Below are 23,792 nucleotides of genomic sequence, written 5' to 3' on the forward strand. Positions count from 1 at the left end.
AATCTGGGAGCCGACAGAGGCAGTTCGTATGCCTCTTTTCCAAAATCGTTTCGATTGGGACGATGGATATGGCGATTGTATCGAATGGCAGGTCTTTTGGGTTTGGTCATTCAGCGTTTGATCGACAAACATCCTGGTCGATGGGCAGGAATGAAAAGTATGTTTGGGAACTAATTCTCATGTGCCATGAGCAGGAGAATGTCTTGCGGCTTCTTTAAAGGTCTGAATGGAAAATGAATGCACAGCACCAAGTGTGGCTACAACACGACACCCTCTGGGGTTGTTGATAGCTTGTCTGTCAGTGCCACTGGCTGGCGACAATCACTCGATGGTGACGTACAAAATGTAAGAACCCATTCCGTGGGCATAACTGTGACTCAGTTCTGGGATTCTCTATAATTGACCCGACTCCTCCCTGAACAGACAGCCGCAACAACACCTCAACGGGTAGTGCTCCGTGAAGTAGACGCGACCACGTGCAAGCACGTGTCGCAGTTGGGAACGGAGGTCGGAAAAGGCCAAGTAGCACGCTAATCCAAATCAGGGTCCTTTGCAGCTTGGGGTGCCAGCACCACCAGTAATAATGAGCCTTTTGAGCCTTTAGAGCCCTTGGAGTGCTTGGAGCCAAACCCTCCGAGCCCTAGGTGGTGCTGGTGGCCCTGAACTTCCTAACTGCTGGGGAAAAAAAGGATCAGATACAGACATCCAGATTGATTCGTGTCCGGATCCCTCAACCAACACTCCACTGCCGCAGCCACCGACCCTTGCATCAACTTTGTCAGGCTTCAGATCTCCTCTACCTTGTACACTCTATCACCTCTGATTCAGCATCTCAGAATCTCCTGGCACTCAATCAACCCTTGATTCCCGTCCGAGTCGCGCCCCGGCAGCCCTCGTCCCTAACCGCAACCGCAGCCTGTCATCTCTCTCCTCTCTCACGGCTCAGTCCTTCTCCGTCGGGCCTTGATGCGCAAGGCCATTCCGCTCGTTTCGTGCCATCACAACCAGGAGCGCTGAATTCAATCTGGCCGCGACAACAACGACGTCCTCCTAGCGAGGAGTCTGCCACCTCTCCGCATCGCCGCGCCCATCCCTTGCTCTCCTTTTTCTTCGCCTTCGCCTCTCTCTCGCACCTTTTGATTTTCTTTCTGTACAATACCCCCAGACCGCACGCAAAATGCTTCTACCAAAAGGCGGCGTGACCTGGAAGTCCGCCAAAGCCCGGCTGCCCCCTTGGAAAGCCATAATAATGTTCTTGACACGGACCCGGTTCCTGGTCGCAGTGGCCCTCACGGGCTTGATCGTCTTATTATGGAGGGGGATCAGCGTGTCTACACAGCAGATGTCAAAGTACGGGGGTGATGTCCAAACCCCGAGATGAAAGACTAGAATGGCTGACATTATGTGACTTGCCAGTTTCTATTGCTTCGGTCCTTCGAAGCCTCCCACGCAAATGTCGAATAATGAGCTGGTCGCCTGGAACCAGCACCTCCAGACGCCTGTCCTCTTCAATCACCACGAACCTTATGAAGTCAACGCCAGCACCATCAATCGCATCGATCTCAATCCCATTGTCTCTACACCCCGAGCTCTCAGCAATCGTGAACGCATCCTTATCCTCACTCCTCTCCGCGACGCCGCTCCCTACCTCATCAAGTACTTTGATTTGCTCTCCGAACTCACGTATCCGCACGACCTGATCGACCTGGCTTTCCTCGTAGGCGACTCTGTCGACGACACCCTTGCAGTACTGTCCTCGGAGCTGAACCGCATCCAACAAAGGACCGACAAAATCCCCTTCCACAGCGTCCTCATTGTCGAAAAAGATTTTGGCTCCAAGCTCGACATGAGCGTGGAATCGAGACATGGATTCGCCGCTCAAGGCCCGAGAAGAAAAGCAATGGGAAGAGCAAGGAATTATTTGCTCTCGGCGGCGTTGAAGCCCGAACATAGCTGGGTCTACTGGCGCGATGTCGATATTGTGGATTCACCCAAGAAGATCATCGAGGACTTTGTAGCCCATGATCGAGATATTTTGGTTCCAAGTATGATTTTAACACTATCCGAATTGGCAGGTCTCGTCTAATGCTCGTTGAACAGACATCTGGTTTCACCGATACGAAAACGGACGCGACATTGAAGGGCGCTTCGACTACAACAGCTGGATTGAATCCGACAAGGGCCGTCGTCTCGCCGCTTCGCTCGATAAAGACATTGTGCTTGCAGAAGGATACAAGGAATACGATACTGGAAGAACATACATGGCGAGGATGGGTGATTGGAGAAATAACAAGGATGAGGAGATAGAGTTGGATGGAATTGGTGGAGTTAATATTTTGGTCAAGGCGGATGTCCATCGATCTGGTGAGTATCTGCACCGCCAACGCTCGGATCCAGGGAGATCAAGGTGTGACGTGACTTGCCCGTGCTGACATTTGGATACAGGGATCAACTTCCCCTGTTATGCTTTCGAGAACCAAGCCGAGACTGAGGGTTTTGCAAAGATGGCCAAGAGGGCAGGGTATCAAGTCGTAGGATTGCCCAATTATGTCGTTTGGGTAAGTTTGTGGACCTTTTCCGACCAGCATGTCCCTGTCGTCGTCGTTATTCCCGGGAATTCATTTTACTGATCACTCTTCTCTGCACAGCACATCGACACGGAAGAGAAACCTGGAAATGCGGCATAGAACAGAGTCAGACCTTTTTTTTTATCAAACAGAAAGCTCGAACCCCCCTTTTTTTTTCCCCTACTCTTGAGAGAGAGAGATATGGTACGAACCCGCAAAAAAAGCAATAAACAAAGTGAAAAGTGAGATGGATGTTTTCCCCTCCAAGAGGACCAGGCGTCCTCCACGTTTTAGAAGAACTATCTTAGTTTTGTCAACACTTGAGGTCTCGGGCGGGCGGGATATGAGGCGCGCACGGGGCGGGTTATCATCTCGAGCGGTAGGCCGGGACGGAGCAGGGCAGCGCAGCGCACGCACGCACGCATTTTGAGATACCTACATACGTATGTAGAGGTAGGTATGTATGTATGTAGGTAAGGTACCTTTATGACAAAAAGCGGCAGTAAAGGATTTATTGGGTGAGTGAGAGGGGTAGTGAGCTAAATGTCGCCGCGTGATATCATATGTATTGAGTGCCATGGTCGTTGTCGTTGTGTACACCATCTAATGGGGTTGTCGTGGAAGAGCCAAGGGAGGGAGTTGGTGAGCAAGGGGACTGAACAAAGCGAGGATGATGTGCCCTCCTATTATCTATCTACGTATCTACCTGTCTACCTACCTAGGCACTTACATATATGTACATACCATACAGTAGGTACCTAGCCTAGGCAATAGATAAAGTAGATACCTAGGTAGTCATGGTAGTGGCAGTCAAGAGGTCAAAGCACAAGCCAAGTCAAGACACTCAGGTTTTCATCTCGGGCGACTTGGTATTCCCAGAAATGTCAAAGGCTGATGATCATTTCATATATCAGCGTCAGAGAGTTCAGATGACTACTACAGATCGGACATGGATCCTTCTTGTCCTCGTCCTCATCATCATCGCCTTCGTGCAATATCGACTCCTGTCGCCACACTACTGTGCTCTCGACCATTATTTCGTAGAAAAGGAACATCTTGTGCTCAAGAATAAATTGGAGGAGCCTCGATTCTAATATGTGCCTTCTAAGAGGTCTCACTCTATGCAAACTATGCTGTGCTTCCACTAAAAGTTTTATTGATGCAGGGCAGAAACGCCATCGCTGAAGCTTAAAAGTAGTCCCTCATCACCGTCGCAGATAACCATATAATGGATAGTAGTAGGGAAGGAGAGAGAGTGTGTGTGTGAATAAAGCATGCCAAAGGTAGGTATGTGTTGATCGTTTCTCGCTTCCTCGTATTCCTCCAAAGCAGACCCAAGCTCTCCCGTACCCCAGAGAACCGCTGTCAAGGCCTGGTCCACCATTCATGCATACTTCCATCGACGGGTCGAGCGACAGGCGCCGTTGGCAGGGCAGGTGGCAGGGCGGCTGGTAGAGCGGGAGGCAGAGCGGGTGGCAGAGCGGTTGGCAGAGCCGGTGATAGATAAGGTTGAGTCTGATAGCCTGCATATGGTTGCGGCGCTGGGTTCGTGAAAGGTGCTGGTTGGGGAACTGGTTGGGGCGGATGGCTCATTTCAATCAACTCTGCCATGCGCCCACCAGGGGTTGAATGCTCAATCGGTTCGATATGTTGGTGTTGCAGCACATCCACAGGCATGCTAGTGGATCTAGAAGCATGGGGATGAGAAGTAGTCGTGCTAGCAGGAGTAGGTACATCCAACCGAGGGGACAGCTTGTTTATCGACGAGTTGCTCGTGTTGCTTTCTCGGGGGGATTGTGATCCGCTAGGGTTTCTGAGACTGCTGCTCCTGCTTACCGGCGGCGCATAGTCGTCCCAGTTGCGCCGGCTCACTCTTAAGGGTTGCGGCAGCCCTTCATCCCAAGTGCTCCCCGTTTTATGAGATGGTAGCGGTCTCAGGCCTGTGCCAGACGTCACTTCAACGCTGGTTCGCCTCTCCGGAATATCATCCCATGCTTCTTGGGGGCGCCAGCTCGTCCGAGCGTCGTTTGCTTCTTGTTGGTCGCGCAGAGTCAAGATGGGTTTGTCGTAATCCACCACTGACCCTGTGCGTTGTATATCGAGAGATCTTGATTCCCTGCTTATCTTTCGCTGCTCATCATACTCGTCACGGAGGCCTTCCCATCGTTCATAGTTTTTCTGCCGCTGCTTTTCTCGCCGGTGCTGCACGATGCCCTTGTGGCCCAGCCAAATAGAGCCAAAGATTAAGGATGTCATGGTGGCTGACTTCCGTTACCTTTCGACTGCCTCGGGCACTCGGGTTACCTCGCCGCAATTGGAGAAGGGTGGGGTTCGGCAGTTCTGGAAGATAGAGCGGGTGTTGGATAAGTGTTGACAGAACAGGCTCGTACGATATGGAGGGAGAGAGGTTGGCTACGGGTTGTCGTCGCAGAAAGTGGTTGCCTGGGAAAATGCCCTTTTGAGAGCTGATATCGTAGTACAGTCAATATCGAGAGACAGGTATTGATAAAGCGACGAGATAAGGATCTAATTGCGTCGGAAGAGAGCAGGGCGAAATCAAGAGTGGTCGGTGTATCAATCAGGTTTTCTAGGAAGGTTGAAGAGTAGTATATTGTCAGGGTGGATGACGAAACTGAAGTCTGGGGAGAAGATCGTGAAAGTTATTGTGGGAGGCGACAAGTCTTAAAGTGATGATATGAGGTGCCTGCCCAACACTGACAAAAAGCGATGGGACACAGCCACAATAAGATCTCGACAGTTGTGCCCGTTTTCGTGCTCGTTTCACAGCAAAGACGCCTATTCGTGCAGACGGAGTTTGTCCCTCAAAAAGAGCCTAAGTACAAGTAGTAGATTTTGGTAGAGTAGCAGCAGGCGACTTCGACTGTCTTCTACGAGTAAAGAGGAAGGAATCACGCGACGGAACGAGTGGCCGTGTCCTTTTGGGGTGGCAGGTCCAGCAGGTCCAGGCAATCAATGACCTGGAACGGCAGGGACTGTGGTGCCTGGCATGCCGGGCCAGACTGCGATTTGCCATGATTTGTCGATAGAGTGCCTCTGAGCTTCCTAGCTGATCCGCTGCTGAGATGGTGATTCGATCCTTTACCGTTGGTCCAAGTAGATGATGCGCGCCGATGAGGTCAGCAAAGCCTCCCACGTCAGATCCCTGCTCTTTTGCTCCTTGTCCAGTCTGTTTCCAAAGATTCGCTACCCACGCACTACTTGTATTTCTCCTGCCTCTTTTTGCTTCGATGCGACACGGCTCCTGCTCCGTTGATGCCCGCATCAGGGAGAAGGGGGGTTCTTATCGCTCTGTGTGCGCAGTTTGGAGTCGTGGTTACCCGTACTCGGTAGTTGTGTTTGACGGAGGATTATCAGACTTGGAAGAGGAAGGCGAGAGGGCCACGTTCGGCGCGAAGTGAGCCGGACCGCGATCGCGGAATCATCTTTCGGAATTGCAAATCTGCCTCTCAAGCCGAAGGGAACGGCGTGATGCGCGATATTGATCGCGTGCAGAAGCCACTGGAAGATGAGAAGAAATGAATGTCGTCAAAGAGTGATTATTGCGAAGAATGCGCATTCCACAGGCGATATACTTGTATACTTGGACTTGCACAAGAATATTCCAAGTACAAGTAGTTGCAAGTAGAAGTGCTTGTGTCATCCAGCAATTACTTGTATCAGTACTAGGTCTTGTTTACAAGGAGGCATAGGTCAGAGTTACAAGTCTAGTACTGTCCACGGGTGCCCCGGCCTCCTCCCCTCTTCGGACAATAACACACGGTTTGGGACATCTACTCAGCGCCGTCCGCAATCAGTCAGAGATTTGCCATCCATGGCAAATTCCCCCAGATGCTGATGTAAACCTCTCTCCTTGCTGAGGTACTCGTAGTGGGACTGGCATTCATACTTGGTATAGTGTGTGTCGGGTGGTGTGAGCATGTGAAATGCGGAGAAAGATCCCTCGCCAAAATATTGGACTTGCCCAATCATGCACAACACTCCGAGTCAAGGATTCCTTTGTTCACAACTTCTCGTTCTCGCATTCTGGACTCTACATCTTAATTCCAGCTCTCTAGTCATCCTATCGTCTTGAATAAATCGGGCATAATGGCTCGTATCGTGAAACCAAAGGGCTCCTCTTGGAACCCGCGTGTACGTTTGTCCGCTTCAGCTCGTGTGATTAGCTCTTCTGTCGTCCCAAGCTGATCCCTGCCCTTTAGGCTATGACTGCGCCTATTGCAGCCGTAGTCATGGCTGGCCTCCTCTATACCTATGCAGTCACCTCGATACGGGCCGCGAAACGGAACGCGAAGCTCCATCGAGAAGCCGACGGCGGGCAACTTGATATGCGACGAGAAAGCTTGCGCAGACACGGTATGATGGATCCCGTGCAAGGCACATCGGGCTATGAGCTTTTCAGAGATGCGAGAGCCGATGCCAAACAAGAGACGAAGTTTCTAAACGAGAACAAAGCACGGCCATTGGGTACAGAGCAGAAGGAAGAGACTGGCACGCCGCGGACTGAGAACGAAAGTGTGCTTGAGAACTATCGAGGCTCGGCCGCCCTGCACAAGCTGAAGGAGGGCCAAAAACGAGAATAGGTACGGTGCCTGACAATTGCTGTTTGTTCGGAAGAAGTCTCCCCCTTGCGCAAGTGTGCGCGCACCAATTTGCCCTCAGTAGCAGAATACCCCTAACACCCACGGTACAGGAAGGACTCCTTGAGGATTGCTTTCATTCCTCAAAAGTCTCGTCGATTCCCTCTAGAAGCTGGAGGAAGGCCCGCCTTCGCTTGAAGCAAAGCGAAGACAATTCCACAAAACGCATATGCAGACTGTTCCTAGACGGTCGGGAGCCAGAGATCGTGGCCAACAGACAGACCAGATCGTGCTGGAGTTGTGCGTGCTACCGGTGGACGAACACGACTATCTTCTGGACAAAGACCCTGTCGAAGGTAGAATCTACCATTCTCAATGCCAAACACTTCTGGAGGAAGTGTCCCTGGTTGTTACCACTAATGGATAAATCGAAGATCAGACAATGAGTAAGGAGAATGCCGCTATTGGGACGAACAACCAAAAGGAGGTCGATGCCTTCACCGATGCCTTCAAGTCAAAGTGTTACCTCTGCGTGTTCAGTGGGGCCAAATCAAAGCTTTGTGGCGCACGCGTCTGGCAAGGCTTTGGCCTGTATGACGCCGAACTTGAAGAACTTGCGGTTGAGGTTGGGCTATGACCCACGGTAGGATCCTTGGACAGTCTGACATCGCTGTCCCTGGCAATATCTGGGGCTCGAAGCTTTGCCGTGATTGCTACAACAGTTACAATGCCCGCCCTCAATGACGTTGGCGTCGCCTGCGAGGACCGTGGCCCTTGGTTTCATCCTTGTAAAAGAGGCTGAAGCACCAACGAGATGCTGGTGGCTGAGGAGATGCGCATATAGATCAAAGGTAGACAGCGACACATGTGTTGTTAGGAAGTCAGAGGTTGCGGCACCAGACTCACAGAGTTGCTTCACAGAGTGATTCTGACCGGTCGTACTATTAGACAATGGGCGCATTCAACCAATTCTCATCCCGGATAATACATGCGGTAACTTTTTCGCCTGTAAAGGCTTTCGTGGCCTGGGCTCACCAGGCGTTGCACCAAGAAAAGCAACTAAGCCCGAGGCTTAAGAACCAAGCCGAATTTCTCCACGCCCGGAGAAATAGGGGCCGTTGGGGGTTCGTGAGGCTCGCTTACGAGTATGGATGGAGTTAGGCTGCTAACCAACCCGGGGATCCCCTGAAACGATGACACTGGGAGGCACGCGAGGGAAACTCACCGCCTCGCCTTCATCCCTCAGCTTCAACTACGAGTACCACTGGACTACCTGACTACCTACGTACCGCCTAGGTAAACTGCCTAAATACTCGTCCCGGATATCCAAAACAGTATGTAATGAAAATCCAGGCCGTAGAGGGGACTTCCCCACAGTTCAGCAGCTCCGTCGCTCATCGTCTGCCTTATTCCTCTTGTGCCAACCTCCATCCACCAAACGGATGCGAGCGCGAAGAAATGCCAACCGATCGAGATCCCCAGACGTCTTCCCTTTGGCCTACCCTTTACTCCTAACATGTTAGCGTTTCGGCAAGGGAGCTGGCGGACGCCCCAATCGGTGCCGGTGTCGGTCATTCTCTCGCCCCTTTCCCACCATGAAGAGAACCAACGGCGAAATGCCTTTGACGGCTTCCCATCTCCTTTCCCTGGCGGAGATGAGGCGCAGTTACGAGGCCATGATCTGCAAGTGCCGAATTGCATCAGCTAAAGACCTTACCTTACTTGCTACACTCTTTTCTACCACGTCTTTTACCGTTGTGACAATTGTCCGCCCTGCCTCTCGACTCGACGCAGATGTTGACAATATCGCGGGGAATCACTGTGCTTGGAGGGGCTTTCCAGCGAACATGACGGGGTTCAATAATACCCGTCCGCAGAAACCGCAGCGAGCATCGATCGATTGTGTGGAGGAACGGCAAGTGCTGCAATGCTCATGGCCCCAGACAGAGGCCCAGCCACTTCGGCTGTCCCCATAGTGGTGACGGTTCTGGCTACGGTTTTCGTCGCGGCTCGCTTTTACACTCGGGCCTGGCTGGTCAGATCTATCAAACAAGATGACTGGTGGATTCTGGCAGCATGGATCTTTGCCGTGGGATTTTCGACATCGATATGCGTGGCGGTGAGGTATGGACTGGGTAAACACAAGCAAGACATCCCCGATGACGACTTCAGCGCTCTACGGAAGGCCGAGTATGCCTTTGCCATCCTCTACAACCCATCTCTCATGCTGACCAAAACATCCATCATCGTCTTCTTCCTGTCGGTGATGAGCAAGGATGTCGATCCTGTCTTCAAATGGTGTAACTGGTTGACTCTTGCTGTGGTCAACATTGCCGGAACCGCTCTCACCTTTTTCAACATATTCCAGTGTTCGCCAGTGGCAGCAGGCTATCTGTACCCTCAACCCGAAAATGCCACGTGCACCGATATCGTCACACTGTACCTCTCTTCAGCCCCTCTCAACATCATCACGGATATTGCCATTTTGTTGCTGCCAATGCCAATCCTGACCGGCATGCGATTGCCACGGAAGCAAAAGATTATCCTGGTTGCAACTTTCTCCTTTGGTGCCTTTGTCGCAGTCGTCGACGTTGTTCGCATTGCATACCTACAGGAAGCTTCGCTCAACCGACTAAAAGTCGTCGACGGTACAGGCGGGAATCCAAGTCGCATTGTTGAAGACAATGATTTCTCTTGGTATGCAAGTTTGAGCTTCATGTGGTCGGCTGTCGAAGTCTGCGTCGGCATCATCTGCGCTTGCGTACCCAGCCTGAAGCCTCTGTTTGCCCGCTTTTTACCAAGCTTCATCAGAGATGTGGGGGACGAGCTGACGTCCAGCAATAGTATTGACCTGGGAAAATCAAAGGAAAGTGGTCGACCAACGGATTTGCCCAGAGGCAATGTGTCCATGCTCAACAACCCGGCTGCGTTCAGAAAACCCGTTGTCAAGGAATACTCAGGAGAGGAGGATGGTGGCAAGATGGGATTCCTCAATTTTTTGGCCGAGCCAAACGTGGGTGAACACGCTGGACCTTCGTTGGCAAACACTGCAACACTCACACGAAGCGTGACGGACAAGAGTGCCGTTTCAAATTTTGGGTTTGTAAAGATGTCGGGGAAACGCAACATGTTGAAACTTTCCAATCGACAAAGCGCCTGGCCGATCGCAGTGGTCACGGTCATCTTTTTCTTGTGGGGATTCGCCTACGGGCTCCTGGACACCCTCAACTCACAGTTTCAGTCTCTGGCTAAAATCTCTACCAGCAAGGCCCTGGGTCTTCATGCGGCATACTTCGGCGGCTATTTCGCGGGGCCTTTGACCCTGGGTCACTATATCTTTCGCCGATATGGCTTCAAAGCAATTATGATTGCGGGCCTGGCCGTCTACGGGTGCGGAACATTAGTGTTCTGGCCGTCGGCAGTCTTGCTTTCATATTCAGCATTTATTGTATCCAACTGCATTGTTGGATTCGGCCTTTCGTGCTTGGAAGTCGCAGCCAATCCGTACATCGCTCTCTGCGGACCGCTTGAGTATGCGGAGGTCAGGCTGAATCTTTCGCAGGCCTTTCAGGCCATCGGTACAGTCTGTTCGCCGCTTCTGGCCACAAAAGTTCTATTCAGGAGTGTGAATAATGCCCCCTCTCTAGTGGATGTGCAATGGACGTATCTAGGCATCGCTTTGTTCGTCTTCGCATTGGCCGTTGTCTTCTACTATATACCGCTTCCTGAGGCCTCCGACGAACAGTTGGAGGAGCTCGCCGACCAACGCCATTTGGTGTATGCTGCCAAACTCGGTCCTTGGAAGGTGATCTATGTGACGCTCGGGCTCGCCGTCTTCAGCCAGTGGTGCTATGTTGGAGCGCAGGAATGTGTCGGAAACAATATACAGAGGCTGATCACAACTGTTAAGCCAGCCTCAAGTCTCCGTCCATTCGACTTCTCAACCGTGGGCCACACAGTATTTGCAGTTGGACGTTTTGTGGCCGCTTTTCTCAACTACGTACTAAAGCCCAGATGGATTCTGCTGGGTCTCTACACGGGCCTCATCGTCTGCCTGGCTCTTAGCATGCGCCTGGATGGAGACGCTGGGGCCGCCATTGCGATGCTCACCTTCTTCTTCGAGGCCGGCATTTTCTCCATCATCTTTGCTGTCGCCATGCGTGGCCTTGGGAGGCATACAAAGGCCGGGTCGGCGCTGATGACGGCTGCAATATCTGGTGGAGCTATCTTTCCACCTGTTCAATGGGCGGTTGCAAATGGTTCCGGCACACGTTACTCGTACTGCGTCCCGCTGGCTGTTGCTGCCTTTGGAATGCTGTTCGCGATCTACCTCAACATGATCCCGCAGGCCGGAACACAAGTTGACCCAGTCCATGTGGACCGGATCAGACGGCGCACAGAACGGGGGACTGAGCGCAACAAGTCTACCCCTCGAGAAGACGAAGATCTACAACGATTCGGCCTATCTGGTATCATTGCGCGACGGAGACGGAAACAGCAGCCGGGGTCGGCATCTGAGGCACGTCTTGAACGGCAAAGCACACAACCGGAAGATGCGCCAGACTCACCAGTGCTTACAATGGACTTTGCGGAGAAGAAGAGTCACGTCTCCAAACCTATGCCTGCGCAAAGGAAGCCATCCAAAGGTCATGTTGCAGAGCTGGCTCTGTGGCCCGTGCCTGAAGGCGAATCCGAAGCCAATCGTGGGCAGCCCGATGCCGGTCCACGCAGAGACACGGGCTCTGCCATCACAGGCCACACAAACAATGATGAAATCGACGTGATGAGCCGTCGACACCGACCTGTCTGGGATGACTACGGCCAGGATGATGATCTCGACGACTATCATGCGATTGTGAGGAAGATATGAACAAGGTTGCTCGGCCCAGAGCGGTCAAGTGGGCGCTGTAAATTGTTTTTATTTGCTGCGTTCAAGCGAAACTGTTTGGAGGGGCGCTCGCAGTTGGGACTTTTTTTGATTCTGCGCGGTTTCTCGAAGTACATCTCTGTCGATAGGTAGCAGCAATGTGACTGGGTATTCGTTGCCATGTCTGTTCAAAATAAAAGGCATCAGGCCTAGAGTCTGTGCACGCTTTCAAGCCCACGAAATCCCCGAGTGTCAGGCTCAGAGTCTACCAGAGGTACCTCGTACTCGGTACTCGATCAGTGAGTCGGTACAGTATGAATCACATGAAGAGGCGAACAGAAGGACTGGAGGTCGGTAAGACGGAACGGAAGGAGGTAATACTCGTATGTATAAGGTCCACGTGACCTGTGGTTGGGGTTCAGGGCGAGGCGAGGCGAGACGAGCCGAAACTTCACTCGACATGACGACTTGAAGCCCGCAGGCATGCCATCTGCCATCCCAGCTACATATATACCTGCATGTACATACATGTACGCATGTATCTCGATCGGAGTGTCGAGGGGTCCAGGTGGCATGTCAGCTCTGCCTTTGTCAACATACATTTCCCGAGAAATGTTTTTGTTGGTCCGTCTATCCGCCTGATGGAGAAGACGGGAGACAGGAACATCACAGCACTGGAAGGGGTGCTGTGAAGGTTGTGGTGTTGACATGCATGTGCGTGCGCACTGCGCGCGCGGTAGAGCCATGATGGGTCACGGCACAGCACACAGGGACAAGGTCATGGTAAGGTAAGGGTCACTTCTGCTTGCTGCCGGATACTCATAGAGATCACTCGTTGGGAGCTTGCTACAGACCCACCGCAACTGCTGTTTGCTGTTGAAACAAGTCTCAAGACTACTCGGTATATCTCTGATCTATGTGATGGACAAGGGAAGTCTTCCGTTCCATTACAACCGAAAAACCCATGTGCAGGATGACAGCATGGGAGAAGCAGGGGTGCCTGAAAGCTGATGAGTTCTCGGCCACGAAGGATTTGAGAGAAAGCCGGCAACAGCTCAAATCCCGAGGGTTTCGCGAGCGGCATCTACCACGGAGGAACTCTTGACAAAATGGTGAGACCCTCTGAATAGAAGCGATGAGCGGCGGCGCAATGGAAAGGACTCGTCTGCTCTCAGAGCAGGCGCACAAGGCACCGCTCACGCAGCAGCAGTCGCATCGCATCCGACACTGCGAATCCAGCCGACCCAACTCAGTCGCCAACGGAAAAAAAAATGAAATGCGCGGTGGCGTGAGATGCTTGGGAGGATGACGAGCGATTGCATACTGTTGAGGCTGCGTAGGATACAGAACAGCAACGATATACCGATTTGAACAAAGCGAGGATATCGACTCCACCGAGGTGCGTATTCTAGCTACTCGTAATCGATAACGGACGAGACCGAACGAACGGTTTAGCGACGGCTTAATATACCGGAGGTCGCACCGAGGGAGACAGACGTATCTGGGTCCATAATGAGATAGATAGGCGTGCTGAAAAATTGTGTTGTCGTTCTAGACACTGCGCACGATGGTTTGTACGGGAAGAGCGGACACCAGAAGTTAGTTCGGATAGCCAGCACGTGGAAAACCCAGCTATACGGCAGAGTTTTGAATTTCTCAAAAAATCGGCTCGGTTTCGAGTCAGCGGGACAATCGGATTGGACGGAGGGTCGCTCGAGACACCCGGATTCAACCCGTCCTGACGGCAATTGCGCACGCTTTTGGACTCGGCGCCATGAGTAAACCGCAGGAGGAGCAAGCATCAATGCTCAGAAATGCAGTTGACCATGTGCAGCCAGGCGCTGGAAGCAGTCCGGACATCTGGTGGGGACAGGGTGTAATCCAAGAAAGTCTTCGGGCGCAAGCCTGTACGAGTGGTATTCCTTACTGGGCAAAAGGATTTTCTCTGCTACGGTTCCTGCATAACGGCTCTGGGTGGCTATTTGCCGTACCTGGGACCTGTCCGTGCATGGGCATCGTTCCCACTCTCTCGCCTTCTTGGAGTCGCATTGATTGTGAAATTTTTTTCTGAATGCGGGTAGTGCCCCATTGGATGGTTGTGTAGAATTCCGTTAGCGAATTGACGATCGGCTAAAACGGACAGGAACTAAAGGAGGTCTCGTCCTGGTGCATACATGTTGGGAGCAGAACGTGGCCGCGTGGCAGCAAGTTTGCTGGCTGGCGACGTGGACGCATCTCCTTTCGACATTTGCAGAAGCATTAGATATTTAAGGAGGACAGACGCAGGTCTTGCTGGCTGAAAGGGTGCCGGTTTGAAACACGTTTGTTGGCTTGCAGATTGGAATTGAGGACTGTCCATGGGTCCAGGGGTGCAGAGTCTGACAGCAAAGTTTGACAAGCGAGTGAAGATGCCAAGCGGCAAAAGGCCAGGCACAAGCAGGTACCAGGAGAAGATGTGATCACGGCTTGACTCCTTGAGGATTAGGTTCGGTTGTACCTGAAGACACGTTTTTGGGCAGCAAATCGGGGGATGAGACAATGGCCAGTTGGGTGCGGGTGGAGGGCACAAAGCCTAAAGTTGAGCAGGGGGCCATCCCTTAGTTCCCCTGGGCGTCCCTGGGCTTCAACCGAAGGGTGGTGGGGGGCTGTCGTTTCGAACGGGCGCCACCTACGAGAACGAGGACTTCGAGGGACCAAAGCAATAATTATCGAAAGCCTCTTTCTGCTCAAAGTGGACGTGAAGTGGGTCAATGGGGCGCATCCCAGGTCCTGGCGTTTCTCCCGAATTTCCCACGGCCCTACCGTAGCCTCCATCACCTCTGACTGCGAGTCTCCAGCCTGGTCATCTCTGGTTCGCTCTGCGCTGAAGCACTTGCGAGTCGTCGTAGCTGGCAAGCTGACAATGCGACCCCAATACTCCCCTGTATCAGAGTGGCACTTTACAGCACCGCAGCCCTCATCACGACCGACGACCCACGATCCATTGACCCACGTCCCGCGATCCGCAATCCGCAGCCCGCAACCCAAAAATGCTCGACCGGGGTGACCAGAGCACCAAACAAAGGGAATGCAAGGAGATGGAGAAGCAAAATAAACATCACAAAGGGCTTGCAGACGGCGAGATGCCAGATGCCTGGTGAAGGGATGCATGGACCAATAACCACACGCGTCGATTCCTCTTCCCTCCCCCCCCCTGTCACTCCCTTGATGGGGATTCTTGCGAGGCCTGGATCCCGATGCAGAGTGACGCCGTGACTTCGACTTGTTGAACAAACAGCTTTTCTTGACTACTACTCTTCTCACTCTCCATCTCTTGCCTCTCGTTCATTCCACCCGCTCACTCTTTTCTTATTGCTCCGGAAGAGGATTCGATCTCACCAACAAAAAATCTCTTCCTCTTCCCTGTCACTCATTGCAACCTTTTCTTTATCTACCCAGTCCCTCTTTGTTCTCTCTCCCGGACCTGGACATATCTTTCATCCAGTCCTTCTCAACCATCTCTCCTTTGAGCCATTCACTCACCGGGCTAGTCCCTCTTCACCTCGAATCTCAGTCCTTTTCTTTCCTGACACAGGCTTGTCATCGGCGACAGTATCCCCCTCAGCGCTCAAACACTCCTTTCAGAGATCCAAGACGTTAAGCCGTTCCTCGAAACAGCGCTTTTCCAAAGGCATTCTTTATCCTTCACTGTCGAGCCAGATCTCCAGTCAACCTTTTCGACTTCGAAACATACTTCTGTCGCAATGGCCGGACTCAAGCAAATCGTTCTCGCGGCTTCGCTGCTGACCTCTTTGGTTGCGGCTGTCCCAATGCCCGACAAACGCGCCATCTACACCAACACCGTGACCGAGATCGCATGGGTGACTGTCGAAGAAACCACCACCATCTGGGTTGACCCATCGGATCCCACTCCGGCTCCCGCTCCTCCTGCTAGCACTACCAGCAGTGTCCCAGCCGCTGTTTTCGCTGCGGCAACTAACACTCCTTCCACCCTCGCAACTGCTGCTGTCGTGCCCGTGGAGGCTCCATCGTCGTCGTCATCATCGTGGTCGTCTGCTGCCGCAGCTCCTGCTGCTTCTCCAGCTACTTCTGCTCCCGCTGAGGTACCTGCCCCAGCCCCAGCTCCGGCTACGCCATCGCCACCTCCTGCAGCTCCCACCTCTTCTGCAGCCCCGTCCACGATCAATGTCCAACCCAAGGACACTGTCGGCACCGACGGTACCTGTGAGGGTTCGGGAGATGCATGCCAGGGTGATGTGACCCATTGGGATGGAGGTAAGTCATGAATCATTTCTCAAATTCGTGGACTCGCGCTAATTGATTCTCCAGGCCTTGGTGCATGTGGATGGAACGTCGACACCAGCACCGATCTCCAAATTGCCCTCCCTTTCGCCTTCATGGGAACTCAGTCCAATGGCAACCCATACTGTGGTCGCTCCGTCACCTTGCTCAACCCCACCTCGGGAACCACTGTCCAGGCCACTGTGGGTGACAAGTGCATGGGCTGCGTCGACAGAGCCATCGACTGCACCGATGCCTTGTTCACTGCCATTACCGACGGTCAGGGTGATGGTCGCATGTCCGGTATCCAATGGTGGTTGAACTAGGTTCTTCCCACCCCAGTCATTCCTTTATTGGTATTGAAACATCGAGGTCTCGCGTATGATTTGCCGAGCAAACATGTGCAGAGTCTCGGTGCAAATCAACCGAATTCACACTCAGAGTGCTTCCGGGAAGCTTTTTTGTCACAATATCGACACCAGTGATGCAACAGAGAACGCCACAAGGGGTGTATGGTCTGGACACACTGTCTCAAGTTTCCAGCATGATGAGATTGTAACGAAAATTATGAACACAAACAAAAAGCATAAGGCTGAACCTGTGCGAGCCATGGTGCAACGGCGGGGATTGGAAACATTTTTATCTTCTTGCTTACCTCTGTATCGGTCTTTATACCGGTATGGCTGGCCTTTAGGTGGGATTGGAGGCGTTCTGGATTGGATACAGACCCTAGAAAGAACGGTACATACCATAGGTAGCAGAGCCTACCACAGGAGAGCCAATCCAATTCAAGGATTTTGCCTCATGATTTGCCCACGTACGTCAACTCATTAATTCTGTAGTGCCGTAGTGTGCAAGTGTGTTTTGGTAAATGAAGGTGAAAGAAGAGAGATTGTTTGTCTATGACTCAGAGACGAGAGTAGATAAGAGACGAGATGTAGAAGAGAGAGAGAGGTGAGGTTCAACCCAAGCTTTTTTTGCTTTGGCCCTGGGATCTGCAACGCATATCGCCGCACGATGGTTCATGGGTCGAGGCCTCGCCAAAACTTGGTTTCTGTGATGATGATCATCATGACGATGCTGACGACGAGCCGAGGTCAAAGGCCAAAGGTCAATTGCATGGGGCAGGAGTATCCTCTTGTAGGTACCAGTATCGTGCAAGGTACAGTGACAGTGACAGTGATAATGATATAATAATACATATCGTTGCTCGTTGCTCGTGTGCATGGGCGTGGGCGTGCGCGGAGACGTATGTAAATTGTAGGTAAATGTAAAGTAACTGTGCATTATTAGGTCTGGACCTCGTACCCCTCTTTCCGTATCCCACCAACCGTTGTGTACTTCGTACTGCCACACTACCTACCTCCCCTTGCTACCTACGTGCTAACCAAGATTTCTGAACACAAGGACATACGAGGACCATCGCGAGTACATGGAGTGCATACAAGAACAAAAACGCCAAACCACATGGACTATTTACCCGGCGTGCCCGGTTAGGTTACTCTCGTGCTCGGTGCAAAGATATGTGCATATATACCTTGTATTTGTAGGTGTACCGAGGACTTGTGAATGTACCCCGCAAACGAGTATAAAATTGCACGATCTCTCTCTATCTCTGTACTGCTCGAAGTAGTATTCATGTTCATGTTCAAGATCCTAGAATGCCTCCATTCGGAGAATAGACTTATGCCAGCTAGATGAATCATCTACCCGACACAGCCGATCATGTCAAGCGGGGGATCACCCTACCCGAGGGCAAGCAAAAGTACCCAACTGGCCAAGTACCGTGTTAACATGATAAGGGAATGTATAGGTTCCCCTGTTGAGAAAAGTCGCTTGTCGCTTGTTTTCCTTCTCTGGCTCTCTCATGGTTCCATTGCATGATCGAGTCTCGCGGCGTGACCGGGCCTGTGCCGTGCGTACATCGCCTTTCTCCCCCTGCTTGCATTCTTGTCACTGTGCATCGAGACGTTTTCCGGATGCGGGAATAGCAACGCTCTTTCACCGCTGGAGACTAATGGTGTTAGGTAGGTGGACTCGGTAAGTGGGAAGGGGGAAACTTTTGGGGTATTCGTCTACGCGACACTGGTATACCTTGAAAAGAAGAGTCGTTGTCGTTTCATTGTCTCTTGAGAAATTTCCAAAGAAAATAGGTCTGTCGTACGACTTGTACCGATTCACAATATCTTTTCGCGTGTGAGGGCATACAGTCGCGTTGATACTCGGCTCTGTTGAAACAAGCAACCGTGTCTCCCAACTTCCGCAGTAACGAGTACGACCGATAAATCCTACAAGATACCCCCAACAATGCATCTTGTTCTCTCTCGCATCGAGCCGAAGGACCTCGATGCCATCGTCCCCCTCCTGTTCAAGTCATTCCACAAGATCGACCTCCCGCATATTTTCTTCGGGCGAGAGTCTCCTGGAAGTTATGCACATACCAAAAGAATACTCTTGGACGGCATGCAGAATGACAAGACAGACGTGATTCTCAAGATTGAGGATCTGGACGCCGAGGTCGACGTGAATGTGCTTGATGAACAGGGCAATGCGACGGGGACGGAGCGGAGGAAAAGAATTGTCTGTGCGAGCAATTGGAAGATCTCACCCACCTACGTGCCATCCAAGAAGCTGCAAGCCGCAACCAAGGACGAAGGCGAAAAGACAGAGGCAGAGAAAAAACCCGCCTTTGCCTACCTCGAAACCGAGCAGGAACGGGCTGATGCCGCTCTCTTAATCCAGGACTTTATCGCTCGGCGTCGTCGCGAGTGCACGGAAGGTCATGTCCTCTGCTTCCTACTCTTCACAGATCCAGATTATCAAGGGAAAGGGTGCGGACGGATGATGATGCAGTGGGGGAATGATGTGGCTGATGCGTTGATGCTGCCTTGTTGGATCGAAGCTTCTCCCGAAGGCGAGCTGCTATACAAGCAGATGGGATACGAGGGGAGGGAGAGGGTGAGGATGGAGACGAAGAGCTTTTTGAGTGAGTATCTACACATGCGACGCCCAGCGATGGTAGGGAGGATTCGCCAGGAGGGGAAGACATGGGTGAGAGAGCGGGTGGAAAAGATAGAAGGCGGTGACGCATGAAGCCGAATGTATCTTTGTTTGACCAACGTCTCGTAGAACCCATTGCCCTTGATGTGCTGAGTTCGTGAAACCCGCTACATGTTTGCTGGGAGGAAAGAAATGTTGTTAGTGGATGAAGAAGAAAGGGAAAAAACATGTGCTGGGTACGTCATTTCATCCTCTCAACTCCGCAAATTTCTCGTTCCTCTCTGCCGTCGTGTGATCGGTGATTCGATCCCCCGAAATCTGGTGATCAGATGCTACAGGCGATCAATCTTTCTTGGTGCTTGACCCTGAGCTTGACGGTACCTCAACGCTGCTGCCCAGGTTGAAATCAACATCTCTCTATCGTCTATGTCGCGACAGTAGCTTTTCACACAACTCGCTCATGCGAATCAACAGCAGCCCCCTCGCCTTCGTCCGAGGCCGCGCCACCTGGACCTGCCCTCGCTGTAAGAACCTGCAGAAGCCTTTCGAAAAGCTACGGAGAGGCTTCAACTCGTATGGCAGACCAATCAAGGTCGTGAGACCGCGCCGGGTCGTGTATTGGGCAGCTGCAGGTGGATCAGCAGGCACCGGTCTGCTGTTATTCGGCGATGATATCAAGCATGGCTGGCTCGCCGCAGAGAGGACTGGAAGGGTGGTTACCACCTTAGCGGCGTGTATAAACGAGTATGGCATTCTATCGTTCTAGGTGGCTTAGAGGAGTAAAGGCTGACAGATGCAAGCTATCGTGTAACCCTCAACGAACAGCACGACGATCCGGAAGAGCACACCAGAAGTCTCAAGGCTTGTCACAAACGATGTGCCGACCGAACGCTGAAGGCCATGGAGGCGAATGGGTCAATATTCATCAAACTGGGCCAACACATCTCGTCCATGGGATATCTGTTACCTACCGAATATACCGAGACCTTCGTCCCCTTGCAGGATAAATGCCCTGTCTCGTCCTACGAGTCAATTGAAGAGATGTATCTGAGAGACACGGGCCACCGAATAGAGGATCATTTTGACGACTTCACGAGAGAACCCATTGGCGCGGCCTCGTTGGCGCAGGTGCACTTGGCCGTGATGAAGGAGACAGGTCAGAGAGTGGCGGTCAAGGTGCAACATCCCAGCCTCGAAGAGTGGGTGCCGTTGGATCTGGCCCTGACAAGATTCACCTTCCGCACATTGAAGAGAGCCTTTCCCGACTACGATTTGGAGTGGTTGAGTAATGAGATGGACTTTTCTCTGCCACAAGAGTTGGATTTCAGACTCGAGGGCCAAAACGCAATGTATGCGAAGCAGTACTTCGAACGACACACCAGTTTTCCACTCGTCATACCTCAGGTGATCTCGGCCAACAAAAGAATTCTGGTCATGGACTATGTCATGGGGGCGAGGGTCGACAACCTACCCTACTTCAAAGAGCACAATATTTCACGAGCCGAAGTGTCGGCGACGCTGGCGCGCATCTTCAACGTCATGATCTTTTCGAAAGGCGCCCCGTTACATTGTGATCCTCACGCAGGAAATATCGCCATTCGTCACAATCCCAAAAGGAGGTATCCGTATAATTTCGACGTCATTCTTTACGATCATGGGCTTTACCGAATGCCAGATGACAAGCTGAGGAGGGACTATGCGAAGATGTGGCTTGCGGTCATCGATGCGGATGAGGCAAAAATGCGGAAATACGCCTACGAAGTCGCGGGGATTGGCGACAAAGAATTTCCCTTGTTTGCCTCAGCTATCACAGGCCGTGACTATCGCGTGCTGACTCGCAAAGAGCTCACCACTTCAATACGGAATAACGATGAAAAGGAGGCCATTGGCGAGGTCTTTGGCCAAGACCTTCTCGCGCAACTTGTGCAGCTGCTGGGGCATGTTCCCCGCATTATTCTTCTTATATTGAAGACAAACGATCTGACAAGGAGTCTGGATGAGGCACTGGGTTCGACTCAGCCGATGAGGCCAATGCTCATTCTGGCCAAGTACGCGAGTTGGACTGTTTGGCAGGATGAAAAGGACATGATCCGACGGCGGGGTAGTCTTCTCCACCCGCAGAACTTTTGGAGGCTATTACAGGCATGGGTGAACTTCATGAGGGTCGAGTTGAAGTTGTTCGGGTATGAGCGGTACTTGTCTTTGCGGCGACACTTGGGTCTCGACGAGTAGGGAGTGCACTTGACCAGATGGCTGTGGTGGTTATTAGACTCGGACAAGCTTGCTTGCGGCTGCATCATGTTAGCGAGGCGCTGGTGCGATAGAACGGGGAAAGTAATCCATGAATAATGGGGGTGGTTGTGACTGGCCGCCTTTATACCTATCTATAGACATCGCCGTCCAGCCTCATCACGGGACCATCAGCGATTTGATTGGTCAATGACTTTTTCCGCAAGGCTCTCGATATCTGAGCCTTCCAGTTCTGACTTCATCTCCAGTTCAACCATCGCAACTTCTGTCTCGCCCGCCCTCTGTCGCTCTGAGAAGACTTCCATTCCTTATCTCGTATACTGTTTCTTCTTACTGCCACAGGTCTACATTATGATAATCTCCAGCCGCCAATCTTACGCATACAACACAGACACGAGGCGCCAATTCCTCGTCATTTGCATTTCTTGACATATTGGCAAACTCACCTCCACCTACTTCAGTCGCCGTCGCCATCGACCTTGGTCTCTTAAATCAGCTCCGTGTCGCTCGTTAATCTTCCACCATCATGATAAATCTCGGCCTCCAGCGCATCACTCAGTTGCTTAACCCGCTTTTCAGCACACACCCAACACTGCCCTGGAGAGCGGTCCACATTGCAGGGACCAATGGCAAAGGTAGCGTTGCCGCCCTGGTCTCCACGTTCCTCGGTCACTTGGGATACAAAGTTGGGCGGTTCACCTCTCCTCACCTGATCGACCGTTGGGACTGCATCAGCCTCAATAGACGCGTCGTCGAGCGAGACAAATTTCTCCAGGTCGAGCAGCACTTTCGCGACCGGAGCGTCAGGGAAGATATCCACGCATCCGAGTTCGAGATCCTCACGGCCGCAGCGTTTCAGCTATTCACGGATGCAAAGGTCGATGTCGCCGTCATCGAATGCGGACTCGGTGGTCGTCTTGATGCCACCAACGTATTGAGACCGGAGGATGTGCTGGTTAGCGTTTTAACCAAGGTTGGCCTGGATCATACTGCTTTCCTGGGTGAGACTCTCGAGGCTATTGCGACGGAAAAGGTGGGAATCTTCAAGCCGGGAGTACCTGTCGTGCTTGACCAGAGTAACCAAAGAAACGTCATCGATGTGGCCGAAAGCCGATTGAGAGACTTGGGCTGGGAAGACGGCGGAAGAGCAGGCGTCTATATCTCTATCGAAGAGAGAAGACGTGAATTCGACAAGGCTATTGCACGTATGCGCCTAGCAAAACATCAGGCTCAGAACCTGTATCTTGCCTTCTCCTGCTTTCAAACAGCCGAGGAACGTCTCAGTGGCCGGTCCGCACGCAGAGAAGACCTCACCGGGGATAGGTCACCAGGGCCGTTGAACTTTCCTCAGGATTTCCTAGTCGCTACAGATCAACTGCGCGTCGACACGGTGAAGAAGTCTCTCGATATCCTTGTTCCACTCGCACAGTCGTCTCTTCCTGGACGCCTGCAATGGATCGTTCTCCCGTCGAGACTGCTACCGCAAAATCTAGAAGACAGGGCAGCACAGTTGAACGCCGGTCAAACCAGACAGAGTCTCAACGCAAAGGTCCTTCTCGACGGTGCCCACAATTGGCAATCAGCTGCAGCTCTGGCTGACTACATCAAAGCGCAATGGCGGCCTCCCTCCAAAGAGCCTGTGCCACCTGTGACATGGCTCTTGTCTGTCAAGAACGACAAGAAAGTCGATGAAATTCTACAGTTGCTGCTTGGACCCAACGATAATGTCTTGACGTGCTCTTTTGGCCCTGTTGATGGAATGCCGTGGGTGAAGAGCATGGGAGCTATTGAACTAGCCGAAATCGCCACCAAGTACACGAGTGGAATCGTTGAAGCGCTTGGTGATGAATATATTGGAGGTGTTACTGGGAAAGAGGATAAAACTACACCTGACGAGAAGATGAGGATCATCATAAGGCAAGCGGTGAGCGTCGCGTCGAGGGATTCAAAGTTCAGCCCTTTGGAGCTGAAGCTCTGTATCACTGGGAGTTTGTACCTGGTCGGGGACGTCCTGAGGTGCATCCGGAATGCAGGCGGGCCAGTCGTTGACGGCAGTTCTGCTCCGGCTCTTGCGGGCTCCTCCTATAGAGTCTAGGGCTAAATCGGTGATGGGGTGGCGCGGCGAATGGATACCTATATATGTGAATATGATATCTTTGGAATGGACATGTCGTTGGTGAGAGGACTCAATACGTTGGACATGAGGTCGTCGACCAGTTTCACACCAGA

At 52.2% G+C, this 23,792-nt stretch overlaps 8 protein-coding genes across 8 annotated transcripts; 7 read left to right on the forward strand and 1 right to left on the reverse strand.

Annotated features, from left to right (window-relative positions):
• Window positions 1-1,177: 1,177 nt before the first annotated feature.
• Window positions 1,178-2,687, forward strand: Z517_01211 (uncharacterized protein; the record flags this gene model as incomplete). The annotated part of the gene is made up of 5 exons (XM_013434173.1): window positions 1,178-1,350; window positions 1,417-2,045; window positions 2,101-2,364; window positions 2,446-2,558; window positions 2,649-2,687. The coding sequence occupies 5 exons, from the start codon at window positions 1,178-1,180 to the stop codon at window positions 2,685-2,687; spliced, it is 1,218 nt and encodes a 405-aa protein (XP_013289627.1).
• A 1,245-nt stretch (window positions 2,688-3,932) lies between these two features.
• Z517_01212 (uncharacterized protein) lies at window positions 3,933-4,823 on the reverse strand (the record flags this gene model as incomplete). Its single annotated transcript, XM_013434174.1, has 1 exon — window positions 3,933-4,823. One exon carries the CDS (start codon window positions 4,821-4,823, stop codon window positions 3,933-3,935), a length of 891 nt encoding a protein of 296 aa, XP_013289628.1.
• Window positions 4,824-6,674: 1,851 nt separating this feature from the next.
• On the forward strand, window positions 6,675-7,168 carry Z517_01213 (uncharacterized protein; the record flags this gene model as incomplete). The annotated part of the gene is made up of 2 exons (XM_013434175.1): window positions 6,675-6,719; window positions 6,788-7,168. The coding sequence occupies 2 exons, from the start codon at window positions 6,675-6,677 to the stop codon at window positions 7,166-7,168; spliced, it is 426 nt and encodes a 141-aa protein (XP_013289629.1).
• Window positions 7,169-7,394: 226 nt separating this feature from the next.
• On the forward strand, window positions 7,395-7,802 carry Z517_01214 (uncharacterized protein; the record flags this gene model as incomplete). The annotated part of the gene is made up of 2 exons (XM_013434176.1): window positions 7,395-7,521; window positions 7,600-7,802. The coding sequence occupies 2 exons, from the start codon at window positions 7,395-7,397 to the stop codon at window positions 7,800-7,802; spliced, it is 330 nt and encodes a 109-aa protein (XP_013289630.1).
• Window positions 7,803-9,092: 1,290 nt separating this feature from the next.
• Window positions 9,093-12,035, forward strand: Z517_01215 (uncharacterized protein; the record flags this gene model as incomplete). The annotated part of the gene is made up of 1 exon (XM_013434177.1): window positions 9,093-12,035. One exon carries the CDS (start codon window positions 9,093-9,095, stop codon window positions 12,033-12,035), a length of 2,943 nt encoding a protein of 980 aa, XP_013289631.1.
• A 3,740-nt stretch (window positions 12,036-15,775) lies between these two features.
• Window positions 15,776-16,639, forward strand: Z517_01216 (uncharacterized protein; the record flags this gene model as incomplete). The annotated part of the gene is made up of 2 exons (XM_013434178.1): window positions 15,776-16,307; window positions 16,362-16,639. The coding sequence occupies 2 exons, from the start codon at window positions 15,776-15,778 to the stop codon at window positions 16,637-16,639; spliced, it is 810 nt and encodes a 269-aa protein (XP_013289632.1).
• Window positions 16,640-18,620: 1,981 nt separating this feature from the next.
• Z517_01217 (uncharacterized protein) lies at window positions 18,621-21,545 on the forward strand (the record flags this gene model as incomplete). Its single annotated transcript, XM_013434179.1, has 3 exons — window positions 18,621-19,299; window positions 19,652-20,057; window positions 20,114-21,545. The coding sequence occupies 3 exons, from the start codon at window positions 18,621-18,623 to the stop codon at window positions 21,543-21,545; spliced, it is 2,517 nt and encodes an 838-aa protein (XP_013289633.1).
• A 544-nt stretch (window positions 21,546-22,089) lies between these two features.
• Window positions 22,090-23,658, forward strand: Z517_01218 (uncharacterized protein; the record flags this gene model as incomplete). The annotated part of the gene is made up of 1 exon (XM_013434180.1): window positions 22,090-23,658. One exon carries the CDS (start codon window positions 22,090-22,092, stop codon window positions 23,656-23,658), a length of 1,569 nt encoding a protein of 522 aa, XP_013289634.1.
• Between the last annotated feature and the right edge of the window lie 134 nt (window positions 23,659-23,792).

This window comes from Fonsecaea pedrosoi, assembly GCF_000835455.1.
Source record: "Fonsecaea pedrosoi CBS 271.37 unplaced genomic scaffold supercont1.1, whole genome shotgun sequence".
Classification (NCBI taxonomy): domain Eukaryota; kingdom Fungi; phylum Ascomycota; class Eurotiomycetes; order Chaetothyriales; family Herpotrichiellaceae; genus Fonsecaea; species Fonsecaea pedrosoi.